General features: G+C 37.8%; 1 protein-coding gene across 1 annotated transcript in view; it reads right to left on the bottom strand.

Annotated features, from left to right (window-relative positions):
- Nucleotides 1–8,064: 8,064 nt before the first annotated feature.
- NSUN3 (NOP2/Sun RNA methyltransferase 3) overlaps nt 8,065–14,542 on the bottom strand; it is a 54,817-nt gene continuing 48,339 nt past the window's right edge. Inside the window, exon 6 of the mRNA XM_046001539.1 lies at nt 8,065–8,852. Coding sequence (XP_045857495.1) covers nt 8,582–8,852 — 271 coding nt within the window. The 3' untranslated portion in view covers nt 8,065–8,581. The remainder of the gene's footprint in view (nt 8,853–14,542) is intronic.

The raw sequence follows: 14,542 nt of genomic DNA on the forward strand, positions 1-14,542 counted from the left end.
GATTGGGATCATTCCCTGCATATTTTCAGACCACAATGCTCTGAAGTTGGAACTCAATCACAAGAGGAAATTTGGAAAGAACCCAAATACATGGAGACTAAACAGCATCCTTCTAAAGAATGAATGGATCAACCAGGAAATTAAAGAAGAACTGAAAAAATTCATGGAAACAAATGATAATGAAAATGCAACGGTTCAAAATCTGTGGGACACAGCAAAGGCAGTCCTGAGAGGAAAATATATAGTGGTTCTCAAGAAACAAGAAAGGTCTCAAGTACACAACCTAACCCTACACGTAAAGGAGCTGGAGAAAGAACAAGAAAGAAACCCTAAACCCAGCAGGAGAAGAGAAATCATAAAGATCAGAGCAGAAATCAATGAAATAGAAACCAAAAAAACAATAGAACAAATCAATGAAACTAGGAGCTCGTTCTTTGAAAGAATTAATAAGATTGATAAACCCCTGGCCAGACTTATCAAAAAGAAAAGAGAAAGGACCCAAATAAATAAAATCATGAATGAAAGAGGAGAGATCACAACTAACACCAAAGAAATACAATTATAAGAACATACTATGAGCAACTCTATGCCAACAAATTTGACAATCTGGAAGAAATGGATGCATTCCCAAGGACATATAAACTACCACAACTGAACCAGGAAGAAATAGAAAACCTGAACAGACCCACAACCAGTAAGGAGATTGAAACAGTCATCAAAAATCTCCAAACAAAAGCCTAGGGCCAGACGGCTTCCCAGGGAAATTCTACCAAACATAAAGAACTAATTCCTATTCTCCTGAAACTGTTCCAAAAAATAGAAATGGAAGGAAAATTTCCAAACTCATTTTATGAGGCCAGCATCACCTTGATCCCAAAACCAGACAAGGATCCCATCAAACAAGAGAACTACAGACCAATATCCTTGATGAAAACAGATGCGAAAATTCTCACTGAAATACTAGCCAATAGGATTCAACAGTACATTAAAAGGATTATTCACCATGACCAAGTGGGATTTATTCCAGGGCTGCAAGGTTGATTCAACATCCGCAAATCAATCAATGTGATACAACGCATTAATAAAAGAAAGAACAAGAACCATATGATACTCTCCATAGATGCTGAAAAAGCATTTGACAAAGTACAGCATCCCTTCCTGATCAAAACTCTTCAAAGTGTAGGGATAGAGGGCACATACCTCAATATTATCAAAGCCATCTATGAAAAACCCACCACAAATATCATTCTCAATGGAGAAAAACTGAGAGCTTTTCCGCTAAGGTCAGGAACACGGCAGGGATGTCTATTATCACCACTGCTATTCAACATAGTACTAGAAGTTCTAGCCTCAGCAATCAGACAACAAAAGGAAATTAAAGGCATCCAAATCGGCAAAGAAGAAGTCAAACTATCACTCTTCGCAGATGATATGACACTATATGTGGAAAACCCAAAAGGCTCCACTCCAAAACTGCAAGAACTTGTACAGGAGTTCAGTAAAGTGTCAGGATATAAAATCAATGCACAGAAATCAGTTCCATTTCTATACACCAACAACGAGACAGATGAAAGAGAAATTAAGGAGTCAATCCCATTTACAATTGCACCCAAAACTATAAGATACCTAGGAATAAACCTAACCAAAGAGGCTAAGAATCTATACTCAGGAAACTATAAAGTACTCATGAAAGAAATTGAGGAAGACACAAAGAAATGGAAAAATGTTCCATGCTCCTGGATTGGAAGAACAAATATTGTGAAAATGTCTATGCTACCTAAAGCAATCTACACATTTAATGCAATCCCTATCAAAATACCATCCTTTTTTTTTTCAAAGAAATGGAACAAATAATCCTAAAATTTATATGGAACCAGAAAAGGAATATTGAAAAAGAAAGCCAAAGTTGGTGGCATCACAATTCTGGACTTCAAGCTCTATTACAAAGCTGTCATCATCAAGACAGCATGGTACTGGCACAAAAACAGACACATAGGTCAATGGAACAGAATAGAGAGCCCAGAAATCGACCCTCAACTCTATGGTCAACTAATCTTCGACAAAGCAGGAAAGAATGTCCAATGGAAAAAAGACAGCCTCTTCAATAAATGGTGTTGGGAAAATTGGATAGCCACAAGCAGAAAAATGAAACTGGACCATTTCCTTACACCACACACAAAAATAGACTCTAAATGGATGAAGGACCTCAATGTGAGAAAGGAATCCATCAAAATCCTTGAGGAGAACACAGGGAGCAACCTCTTTGACTTCAGCTGCAGCAAGGTCTTCCTAGTAACATCGCCAAAGGCAAGGGAAGCAAGGGCAAAAATGAATTATTGGGATTTCATCAAGATCAAAAGCTTCTGCACAGCAAAGGAAACAGTTAACAAAACCAAAAGACAATTGACAGAATGGGAGAAGATATTTGCAAAAGACATATCAGATAACGGGCTGGTATCCAAAATTTATAAAGAGCTTAGCAAACTCAACACCCAAAGAACAAATAATCCAATCAGGAAATAGGCAGAGGACATGAACAGACATTTCTGCAAAGAAGACATCCAGATGGCCAACAGACACATGAAAAAGTGCTCAACATCATTCGGCATCAGAGAAATACAAATCAAAACCACAATGAGATACCACTTCACACCAGTCAGAATGGCTAAAATTAACAAGTCAGGAAATGACAGATGCTGGCGAGGATGTGGAGAAAGGGGAACCCTCCTACACTGTTGGTGGGAATGCAAACTGGTGCAACCACTCTGGAAAACAGCATGGAGGTTCCTCAAAATGTTGAAAGTAGAACTACCCTATGACCAGCAATTGCACTACTGGGTATTTACCTTAAAGATAGAAAGATAGCAATCCGAAGGGGCACGTGCACCCGAATGTTTATAGCAGCAATGTCTACAATAGCCAAACTATGGAAAGAACCTAGATGTCCATCAACAGATGAATGGATAAAGAAGAGGTGATATATATACACAATGGAATACTATGCAGCCATCAAAAGAAATGAAACCTTGCCATTTGCGACAACGTGGATGGAACTAGAGGGTATCATGCTTAGTGAAATAAGTCAATTGGAGAAAGACAACTATCATATGATCTCCCTGATATAAGGAAGTGGAGATGCAACATAGGGGGTTAGGGGGGTAGAAGAAGAATAAATGAAACAAGATGGGATTGGGAGGGAGACAAACCATAAGTGACTCTTAATCTCACAAAACAAACTGAAGGTTGCTAGGGGGAGGGGCATTGGGGGAGGGGGAGGGGGGTTATGGACATTGGGGAGGGTATGTGCTATGGTGAGTGCTGTGAAGTGTGTAAACCTGGCAATTCACAGACCTGTACCCCTGGGGATAGAAATACATTATATGTTTATAAAAATATAAAAAATAATTAAGAAAAAATAAATAAAGTGCTAAGGAGCCAAACATGGGTACTATATTCTCCATATTGTGCATGGCAGATAAAACGCTGCCATCATGTAGAAAGCTCCATTGGAGAGTGTGTTTCTAGCTAACACCAAGTTCTGGGAAATATCCAAGAATGTGAGATACTGTATACAGTGAAGACAAAAGCCATTGAGAGAGTCAGTAAAGAATCAGAAGGGTAGGAAATGGATGGGCTTTCCAGAAAGGTGTTGAATCCAGCCTTTGTCAGGAGTTCCAATGGAGAAGATATGAGCTAGATACTAAAGTCCTCAGAGAATGCAGAGGGTGTGACCAGATAGACAAACACATAAACTGATGTGCTTCCTGGCAGTGTATCCTACAACCCTTTAGGCCTACTGTAGTGTCCTTTACCTGCAAACATGCTTGACTGACTTAATCTGGGCCTTACCCCAGAGTGATATTCCAGATCCTACTTAAACCTCTTCTGAACCATTCTCCTGGTTCACAATCACCTCTTGTGAAACTCCATCAACTTGCTTCACCCAACTTGAAACTGTGGGGTAAGAAGGAAACCTGTTAACTCTGTATGGCCAGGTTAACTAGGCAGTTGAAAATAACATGTCTGTGGGCACAGCTATAGCTTCATACAGAATATTCAACAGAGATTATCTGTGCTAGAATATATGACAAAAGCAAACTTTTTTTTAAATAAAACATGGGCAGTTTATGTATGTCTGCTCTGTTTATTAAACACATTTGTTATAATTAAGGACTTAAGCTGAGGTTTTTTTATAATCAAGTCAAGAAGGATATCTACCTGTGGAAATGTGGTATGGCTAGTTGGCTCTTCATGGCTATATCATACAGAACAATTTCCAGTAGCATTTGAGCTAATTGCCCATCGTGTCCCCTTTTCCTTTTTCTTAAGAGTTGTAGTTATGGGGCACTTGGTGGCTCAGTTAGCTGAGTGTCTGCCTTCAATTCAGGTCATGATCCTAGCGTCCTGGGATCGAGTCCCACATCCGGCTCCCTGCTTTGCGGAGAGCATGCTTTTCCCTTTCCTTCTGTCCTTCTGCCTGCTGCCGCACCCCCCCCCCCCTTGTGTGATCTCTTGTGCTGTCAAGTAGATGAATATTAAAAAAAAAAAAAAGACTAATGTTTAAAAAAAAAAGAGTTGCAGTTATGAACTACAAGCCCACAGTATAACTTAGTAATTAAAAGCTGGAATATTCAGTCCCCTTTTCTATCACCAGTGCTAAGCCCTCTTAACTTTGTCCATTCTTATTAATACCTGCAATTGTACTCCTATTTGTTTTTAAGAACTAGGAAGAAACGGGGTCCTGCTTCTTATTTTCCAATAAGCTATGTTTTTAGTCTCTGTTGATTCTGCTAGGTTATACAGTTATTTGTGTGTAATAGGCTCTTCCATAGCAACACGCAGCAGAAAATCCCTTTGACAAGCCACAGCAAGCTTAATTGAGTCATGACGTATGCCATCAAATAGCTTCCAGTGAGGAAAAAAGTCCTTTTTCTAAGGTAGCATATGCTTTCACCCAGTTTCAACATGACTATATGATCTCACATGACTAAAGAAATAAATTACTTTCTTCATTTGTGAAAAGTTCTGGAAGGTATGGAGTTAATATTTGATTGAGCTAATTAAATTTTAAAGAGGTATATGCTTTGCCAGGCTTTCTTCATCCTTAGATTTAGTGAAACCTATTTTTTAAAAATCTGAGCATTGAATTATAGGTCAATTTTTTAAATTTGTTTTTGTTTTCATTCTATTAATCATCCCCTAATGAGAATCCCAAATCAACTCGTTAAATTTTCATCTTATTTTAAATGTCACACAATAGTATTTCTGATTCTCTCCCATGACTTTGCAGCATGAAGCCATTCCAAATACTGACATGACTTTTAATGTTTTCAGGACAGATGCCGGTAGGGCTTTCAGCGCAAGTAGTAGGTTATCAGCAGACATTAGTTAATTTGTGAACCTTCATCTGAATATCCTTCAGATACCCACGGGATCTGGATGATATTTTAACTCCAATGTCAGCCTGAAAAGTAACATCAGTAATGGGTACCATCCTTACTCCCCAGTGCAGCAATAAGGCAAGGAAAGGGAGATTGTAAACCATTGATTTGAACCATATAAATGGGTTGTGCTATCTGTTATATTTGTCCCCAAAGTCAAATTTACCTAACACATAATACAAGTAGTTCCATTCAACTGCATCAAAGGACTTCTTTGCATCCAATAAAACTGTTGCTATTGGTTCCAATTTTCTCTTTGTATTCCAGACAAGTTGCATCAGCCTATGTAGATCATCAGATGCTTATCTTCCAGGTATAAGGATGAGGCCCTCTTGGATGAGGGCCCATTATATTTGTGATTACTTTACTTAGTCATGTAGCAAGTGTTCTGGTACCTATTACTTTATACTTACTCACATTGTATAAAAGGATATTTTTCACAACACTGCTAAGGGAGTAACATGCAATCTTGGATATGAAGCTATATGGATACATATAATAGGATAAAGGACTATAGGCCACCTTGATTTCAAACCACAGACAATATCAAATGCTTTAAAAATTCAGTATAAACCATTTAAATGCATTACATTTATTCATAGTCTATTTCTGAAACCAGTGGCTATTCAGTGTGCTGAAGGCAGAGAGAAGTTAATGTGTTGGTAAGCAACCTAAATTTTTATAAAGCTATTTTGAAAGTAACTCAATGCCACAGAAAGTAATATCAATTACTCTTTGCTTTTCAATTGACATTGCAAGGCTGCTCCAAATTTCTATTCTTCAGTTCAGCATCTGCAAAGAACAGGAAGGCACAGAGCACCTCCATGGGAGTTTTCTGGGTATTGCCATCACAAGAAATAGTTTAGAACACACTCTGAAATACTGCAGTTCCCCCCCCCCCCCCAAGTGTTGATTAGCCCTTTGATGCTCTGTGACTAAAGAATTGCATACAAGTGAAAACCTGAGGGATGGAGAATAAGGGAGGGCCAGCTGTAATCTTGGGGATTCCTATAATCTCTATCTTGTGAGACAGCACAGTATACGGAGAAGGTCCTGGACTCCAGAGTTAGTTTTAATCTCAGCTCCACTCTTTACTTACCAGTGTAGCCTTGGCAAGCTACAAACAGCACTTAGCTAGGGTTTTCGCATTCACAAAAGGCAGTTATAATACTCACTCAAGTTGTTTTAAAGATCAAGAAAGACAACATATATATAAAGAAATTAATCAAATATTTAAGGCTCCATAAATGCCAGCTGTTTCATTATAATTAACATCAACAATAAAGTAAGCTATATATATATCTATATTTGCATTTTTCAGTAATCATAGGAAGGTCAAATCCAATGGCACATTGAGTATTCATATTAGGCTTCATGGCAGCATATTGGAAAAATAATGACATTCAATGAAGTGCACTGTGAAAATTTAGTTTGTGATTAACCTACACACTTTTTAACTACAGTATCTGAAGACAAGGTTTTATTTTTATTTTTTTAGAGATTTTATTTATTTATTTGAGAGAGAGAGGGAGAGAGAGAGAGATAGTGAAAAGACAGCATGAGCGGGGAGAAGAGGGAGAAGCAAGCACCCACTAAGCAGAGAGCCTGACATGGGACTTGATCCCAGGACCCTGGGATCATGACCTGGGCCGAAAGCAGATAACTTAACCCACTGAGCCACCCAGGAGTCCCATGAAGGCAAGCTTTTTCAACTGAATAAATAAGCCAACAAATACAAACTTAAAGTAAATAAAAAAATACATTTTCCAGTAACTTTAATTTTCTGTCTTAATCCAAAATATTTCATTGAGTCCAAGAGATCCAGCTTTTTCTTTCCCAGATATAAGAAACTGGTTATAAGAGTCTCTAGTTTAAATATGCAGAATATAGTAAACAAATTGAAAAGGATTCGGCTTCAGCAGAATTTTCTATTTCTTTAGTTTTTTTAAAGTTAATTTCCAAATAGATACTATCTTTTGAAGTGTGCTGCATAATTTTTCTTAATAGTTGGTAAAGTACCTTTGGACTCTAACTGAAGCAATTTCTAGAGAAAAAACATGATCCAAACCTGAAGCTAAAACCCTAAGTACATAAACAAAAATGTACACTATATTCTAGGATATATGTAAACAGGGAGAGCCACACAGTAAATGGTATTGGGTTTTGGTAATAATATAATCCACTCTCATTAGGCATCTCTCTCTTGTGCATTAATACGTGACATCATACTCTCATATAACATTTCATAACGGAGTGAAATAAAAAGCCCCTCCAGATTGCAACTGTAAGATAATCAGATTCTGTAGTGCTCATTATGACTGCAATTATGTAACAAAACTCTCCAAATATAGTTCAGTTATTGCAGTTATTAATCATTCTGGTTTTGTTTCAAGTACTTGCTTTATAGCCTGCTGGATAGACTCCATTATTCTACAAGCTGAATGTCGAAAGTCAAACTTGTGCATGTGAATCTGCTGTTCTAACAGCCTTTCAACATAATTTACCCTTTCAATTTGTATTTGTGAATACAAAAAAAAGTGGAGAAATAAAGCTGGTGTCAATAGAGTCACTGACCTTTGCAGTAAACAGAAGATAGTCCTTAGTGGAAAACAATGTGGCAAATAAGAAACCTATTTTCTAGAACTCAAAATAGTGCCGCTTAAGAAGTTAGTCTCAGAATACTAATCAGTTCTTACAGAAAAATGTGGGGGGTGAATTCTGAAAGAATCCATATATTTGATAAGGAGAAAAATTATAAATCGGACAGCCAAATGTGCACTTTTATAGGTTCAAAGCACCAACATCATGGATACAATGTATCCCTAAACATAGTATGCATAAAACCACATATTCTGATTAATTTAACTACAAAATGCCAACTAAAAGACAGCAGATTTATTATTCAGAACAAACACCATCTGCAACACCTGAAACCAGTGTATAGATATATTTCTAGGAAAAAAATACACCTGGAAAATCCTCAAGCCTAGATTCTGAGATGCCAAGTATTAAGTAAACAGGATTCCAAACAGACTCAGGGAAAATGACTCCACATTTATTTAAATGTTAACACCTCGAGAACCCAGAAATATAAATATAATAATACACTGTCATGGCTTACAAAATGTATATCACCAATTTCATGTAGTCCATGATTTCTTCAATTTGGCTACATACATTGGGCCCCAGGCTTTGCCCTTGTCTGGAATCACTAAGAGTCCACATTCCTGGCCAGAGGGAGCAAATGTGAAGTCTTGGGAGCAAGTCCTTGCCATTTCCTTAATGTCCACAGGCATGATGTTCGTGTAGGAGTTTAAAATTTCACTGATGACATCTTGATTTTCTGCCTTGGAAAGTGTGCATGTAGAGTACACAAGCAACCCTCCAGGGCGTAAGGCCTTAATTGCAGACCTGTGTGTAATCAGAAAAATGGAGAAGTTTGGTTAGATGCAGGAAAAGGAAACTATGAGGTCAGAGGGCAAGGAAGCTTATACTTGAAAATAACTTTACTGTGACTTAGGCTGCAATAACTGGTGTTTTCTAGCCTTACAACTATTTCTAATGTGACCTGAAACAATGATAATCAGATCTATCTACATGGGAAAACAGAATGTTTGGCTGGTTCTTTTTTTGTTAAGGCTAGGAGGATGAGGGTAGAACATGATTAATGGGTTTGTCTTTGAATATACTGAGTGGTACTAATGAGTAGGTGGGAAGAACACCTGAACTTCAGGAGAGCAGTTAGGGTTCAGCGATAGCTGAAGTCATGGGCGTAAATAGGATTTCCCTTGAAAAGAGCAAGGAAATAGTGGACTAAAGGAAGACACTAAGAGAATACCTACATTTAAAAGGAGACAAAACTCGGAAGTAATGAGGGCTTCACCTGATGAAAGTGTAGCTTTAGGAAAAGATGGAAAGAAAGGTGTTTTTGTTTGTCTGTTTTGGCTTGTTTTTTTGTTTTTGTTTTTGTTTTTGAGGAAGACTTGAACATATTTGTAAATGCAGATCCAGGAGAAGAACAGACCTAGGGCTTCAGACAGCAAATGGAGGAGTTAGCTTCATAAAAGATGGGGTTCCAGCACTTCATCTGAAACAATATGGAAGCATGAAGAGGGAACTAGGATGTTTTAAGGCAAATAAAGTTCATGATAGAAAGAAAGCCTTGATAATAAGAGTGGAGTGGGAGACAAGGTAATGTACTAAGAGAGAAAACAATAAAAGTTTTAGTCCTGCTGCTATGGTGATAACCCCTAAACAATTACTACTCAAGGTTTTTTGTTTAAAGAGTCCATATTTTAAAACCTCTACTGGACTTAAGTATAGAGCCAATCCCATGTCTCATGTTTGTATTTTAACAATCTAGAGCACATGCCAATAACGGAGATTTATAATGAAGATACACATTATCAAAATAAGTTCAAATTCTATTCCCTATGTCCAATTATTAAAGGACTGAGGAATCCTAATTCAAGACAAACTGATAAAAAAAAAAAAAGACAAACCGAAGACAAACTTTTCTTTCCTCAAATATCCTCAGACACCCTGAAACACAAGGTGAAAAATATATACATATATTTTTAAGTATCAACTCAAAACAATAAGGCAAATAGGATAGACTTATTAACTGATAGCAGATTTCAACATATTTCTGAAAGATGATATGCAGATGGAGGAGTGGTAGCAGATCAAGAGAGAGAAGAGAGCCTCTCATGGCGAGGACAACAGCCACAGGGAGCATAATTTGACCCGGGGACTACAGAGTTTGGGAACTAGAAATGCCAGCTATAATGTGATGGGAGTAAAAAGTGAAAATAAGGATATTAATTCAGAAAATATATAAGAAACCATGGATTCCATACTCCCATGTATGGCAAGTCAGGCAGCCAGGTAAAAAGTTTGGAAGGTTTTTATCTAAGAAAGTTGAATAAATTATCTGAGGAGATCTAAGTCAGCCACTGTCAGCATTTGCCCCTGAAACCAAAGTCCTTCACATTCTCCCTTGAAGGGAGCCTCCAGGGTAACTGCCAGCTCATCATAAAGTGACATCACTGGGCAAAAAAATCCCACCTTTAAACTTCTAAAATAAAACTCCTAGTATTTTACTGTCCCATTAAATAAAAATGTACAACCAAGGACTGCCAGATAATTTTGGGTGATAGATGCTTAAGAAATGTATAACAGTAAAAACAGACAAAAAATGGCTTAGAAAGAAACAGAAAATTCAGAAAACAAGAGACATAGTAAGACCTATTCAATGCAAAAAGATCAGCAAAGATATATCACCTATAAAACAATAATAGAATGGCATGGAACAGGACCAAGGAAAGGGCTCATAGGAGTTAAATACATGTTTAACAAAATAAATAATACTTTGTAGAAGTGTTTAGAAGTTAAGATTGAAGAAATCATCCAAAAAAGTAGAACAGATAGACTAAAAATGAGACAAGATCAATTAAGCAGTCCAAATTTTAATTCATAGGAGTACTGGAAATGTAATATAGAAAACTGGAAGTGGGGGGACACTAAATCAATGAAATTTAGGAGAATTTTCCAGAGATAAAAGGAGTGTTTAAGAAGAAAGAACTCATCAAGAGGCTAGAACACTTATTATTATTTATTAAGCATCTATTATGTTGCTTGGCATTGTTCTAAATGTTAGGTATGTTTTAAAATAGAACAACAATTGGGATCCCTGGGTGGCTCAGTTGGCTTAGTGTCTGCCTTAGGCTCAGGTCATGATCCCAGGGTCCTGGGATGGAGCCCCACACCAGGTTCCTTGCTCTGTGGGGAGCCTGCTTTTCCCTCTGCCTGCCACTCTCCCTGTTGTGCTCTCTGTCAAATAAATAAGTAAAATCTTTTAAAGCAACACAACAACAACAAAAACTCCTTGCCATCATGAAGCTACCATTCTGGCTGGGGGAGACAGAATATATATATAAAATAATAATAATAATACTAATGACAGTAAGTTTGTCATGAGCTAAATTGTGTCCTCTCCCTCCAAATTCATTTGCTGAAGTCCTAACCCCCAACAGTTCAGAATCTAATAGTATTTGGAAAATAAGATCTCTAAAGAGGCAATTAAGTTAAAACGAGCTGGGTCCTACTCTAACATAACTGGTGTCCTTATAAGAAGAGGAAATTTGGTCACAGAGTTATAGAGGGAAGACCATAAGAAGACGCAGGGAAACGACAGATATCTACCAGCCAACCAGAGAGGCCTGAAGAAACCAACCCTGGGGACCTTGCTCATAGACTTCTAACCTCCAGAATTGTAAGAAAATAAACTTCTGTGATTTAAGCCACTCTGTCTATGGCAATTTATGGTAGTCCTAGAAAACTAATACAAAGTATATACACACCAAAGGACAACTTTGTGTGTGTGTGTGTGTGTGTGTGTAAACACCTACATAATACACACACATGTATGTATATATGTTTGTGTATTTTTCCCTTATCAGACAATCCTCCCCTCAATTCTCTGAAAACACTGACTGCAAGTCCAACAATTTACCTCAATTCTGATGCTATTCACCTGGAGTTAGTATCAGATCCCAAGGTTAAGGGCCAAGCCTACTACAAGGCTGCCCTTCAGATGCCAACTGGAAGTCTAGGCCTCTGGTACTTCTGACTGACCTGCCATAAATTAAGGGTTCCCACAATCCCTGTCCTTGGGTTCAACAATTTTCTAGAATGGCTCAAAGAACTCAGGAAAAGAGTTTACTTATTAGATTACTGATTTATTATAGAAAGATACAATTCAGGATTAGCCAGATGGAATGCATAAAACAAAGTATGGGAAAAAGGGTGCAGACTTGCTGTGTCCCTTCAGGCATGCCACCCTCCCAGTACCTCCTCACCAGCACCTCCTCACCAACCTGGAAGCCCTCCAAATCCCTTCAGTTAGGGTTTTTTATGGAGGCTTCATTAAGTAGGCATAATGATTAAAACATTACCCATTGGTGTTTTCACTCAATCTCTCTGGAGGGGTTGCTGAAAGCTCCAATCCTCTAGTCACATGGTTGGTTCCCCTGACACCCTTAGAGGCTTTCCAAAAGCCACCTCACTGACATAAACCAAAGTGTGGTTGACAAAAGATTTTATCAATAACAAACATTGCTCCTTTCATATTAACAAAAAGCAAGTATTATAATAAAAGATGTTTCCATCCCTCTTACCACTTAGGAAATTACTAGGGTTTTAGGACCTCTGGCCTGGATTCAGTAACAAAGACCAAATATATCTTTATAATATCACAGTTTGCATATTTTTTTATTTACTAATAGGTTTATGAAAAAAATTAAATCAAGACAACAGGATTACAAGAGCTTAGATGGGGGCAGGAGGAAGATTATAATTTTACATGGGGTAGTTTGAATAGGATGACATTTCAGGAAGTGACATTTGAACAAAGACCTGGGGAGGTAAGGAAGTGGCCATGCAGATATTGGAGGCAAGAGCATTCCACACAAAAGGAATAACCAGTGCAATGACCCTCAGGCACGTTCAAGGAAAAAGGAGCCAGTGTGTCTAGAGCAAGGTGAGCAAGGGGGTGGCAGAATGAAATGAGATCAGAAAGTTAAAAGGAGGGGGTATAGAAGGTCTTATATTAACACTGTAAATACTTCAATTTTGTAATGAATAAAAAACATCAATACTTAGATACATTATTATTAAACCTTAGAACTTCAAGAACCAAAGACGCTAAAAGCCTTCGGAAAGAAAAATGGGTCACCAATAAGGCTCCAGGAAACAGACTGGCATCAATGGCATAGCTCACTTGAAATCCTGGGAAAAAAGCAATTTAAAGTTGATGCTATTTACTGCCAAACTGTCAAATAAATATATAGGAGAAATATGGAAATGTTCAGATATCTGATGACTCAGAAATGTTACCTCTAGCAAGATGAGGAGGTAAATCAAGAAAGGGGAGAAATGTGATACTGAATGTCGTAAATGTAACATAGGAAAGCAGCGGAGGGAGTGAAATCCCAGAATGATAACTACTCAGGAGCCCCAGAGGGTAACTACTCCAGGTTAGAATGAGAGGGAGATATTTAGAAGGAAGTGAGAAGGGACAGAAGAGATGAAATGACTGAAAAGTGAGAAAACCTTTAAGATTTGGTATATGCAACTGGGCTGGGGCTGGGGAAAGGGAGAAAAAGAGGAGAGAAAGGGATTTTCCCATCAAATGTGACTACGAACATTTTCCTTCCAGCACTAGACTGAAATACTGAACCAATAGAAAAGGAAATGCAATTCTAAGGTTATCGGTCCATTTGCAGTGAACAGTATTTACAGATTTAAACAATATATACTCATTATTGGTCTTCAGTGCTCAGAATCATTCCACAGACTGACCTTAGTAATGCTTCAGAACAGATTTGTACATCTCAGAAAGAATACTGTGGACCAGACAGTAGAGGTGCAGTTGTAAGTCACTGGGAAGTGGGGAGGGAGAAATGGAAGGCAGGGTGGACTACAAATATTCTTACATCACAAAAAGAGAAACCAAGAGATAGTGGCCTCATTATTTAAAAAAGAATAAAGTTGGAAATGTGTTCAGAGACCCTTCCACTAACAGAATAAGAAGTGTAAATCTAAGCATGCAATGCTAAGTCTCTAAACTGAATGAGGGAGAGACTGAGAACAGGGTACTAAGAACTCAGGGTGCAGAGTGGGGTGAGGAGGTTAAGGGTGGCCTAGGTGAGAGAAGCCCAGGAAGAAGTCAGTAGTCAATGTCTAAAGTTGATAAAAAAAAAAAAAAAAAAGATAAACATACTAGTTAGAACTTTGGGAGCAACAGGCAGAATAGGTAAAGAACAAATTAGAAGTGGTTGCCTATGAGGAATAAGACTAGGGAAAGAGTGGGGAATGGTAGGAGTAAATCTCTTTTAACTCAAAGTTCATTTATATTTTCACTTTTTTTCCCATATGATATATTTCTATGATAACACAAATTAAAGGGGAGCTATGACAGTAGGGTAAATATCAAAAACGTTCCCACAGACATTGTTAACTTTTGGGGTTTTTTTTACTCTTAAGGGATTAACTCTCTCTCTAGATTATTGCCTGAGGTTCCAGATGACTAAAATTTAATG

The sequence above is a fragment of the Meles meles genome, chromosome 4, assembly GCF_922984935.1.
Source record: "Meles meles chromosome 4, mMelMel3.1 paternal haplotype, whole genome shotgun sequence".
In the NCBI taxonomy this organism is placed as follows: domain Eukaryota; kingdom Metazoa; phylum Chordata; class Mammalia; order Carnivora; family Mustelidae; genus Meles; species Meles meles.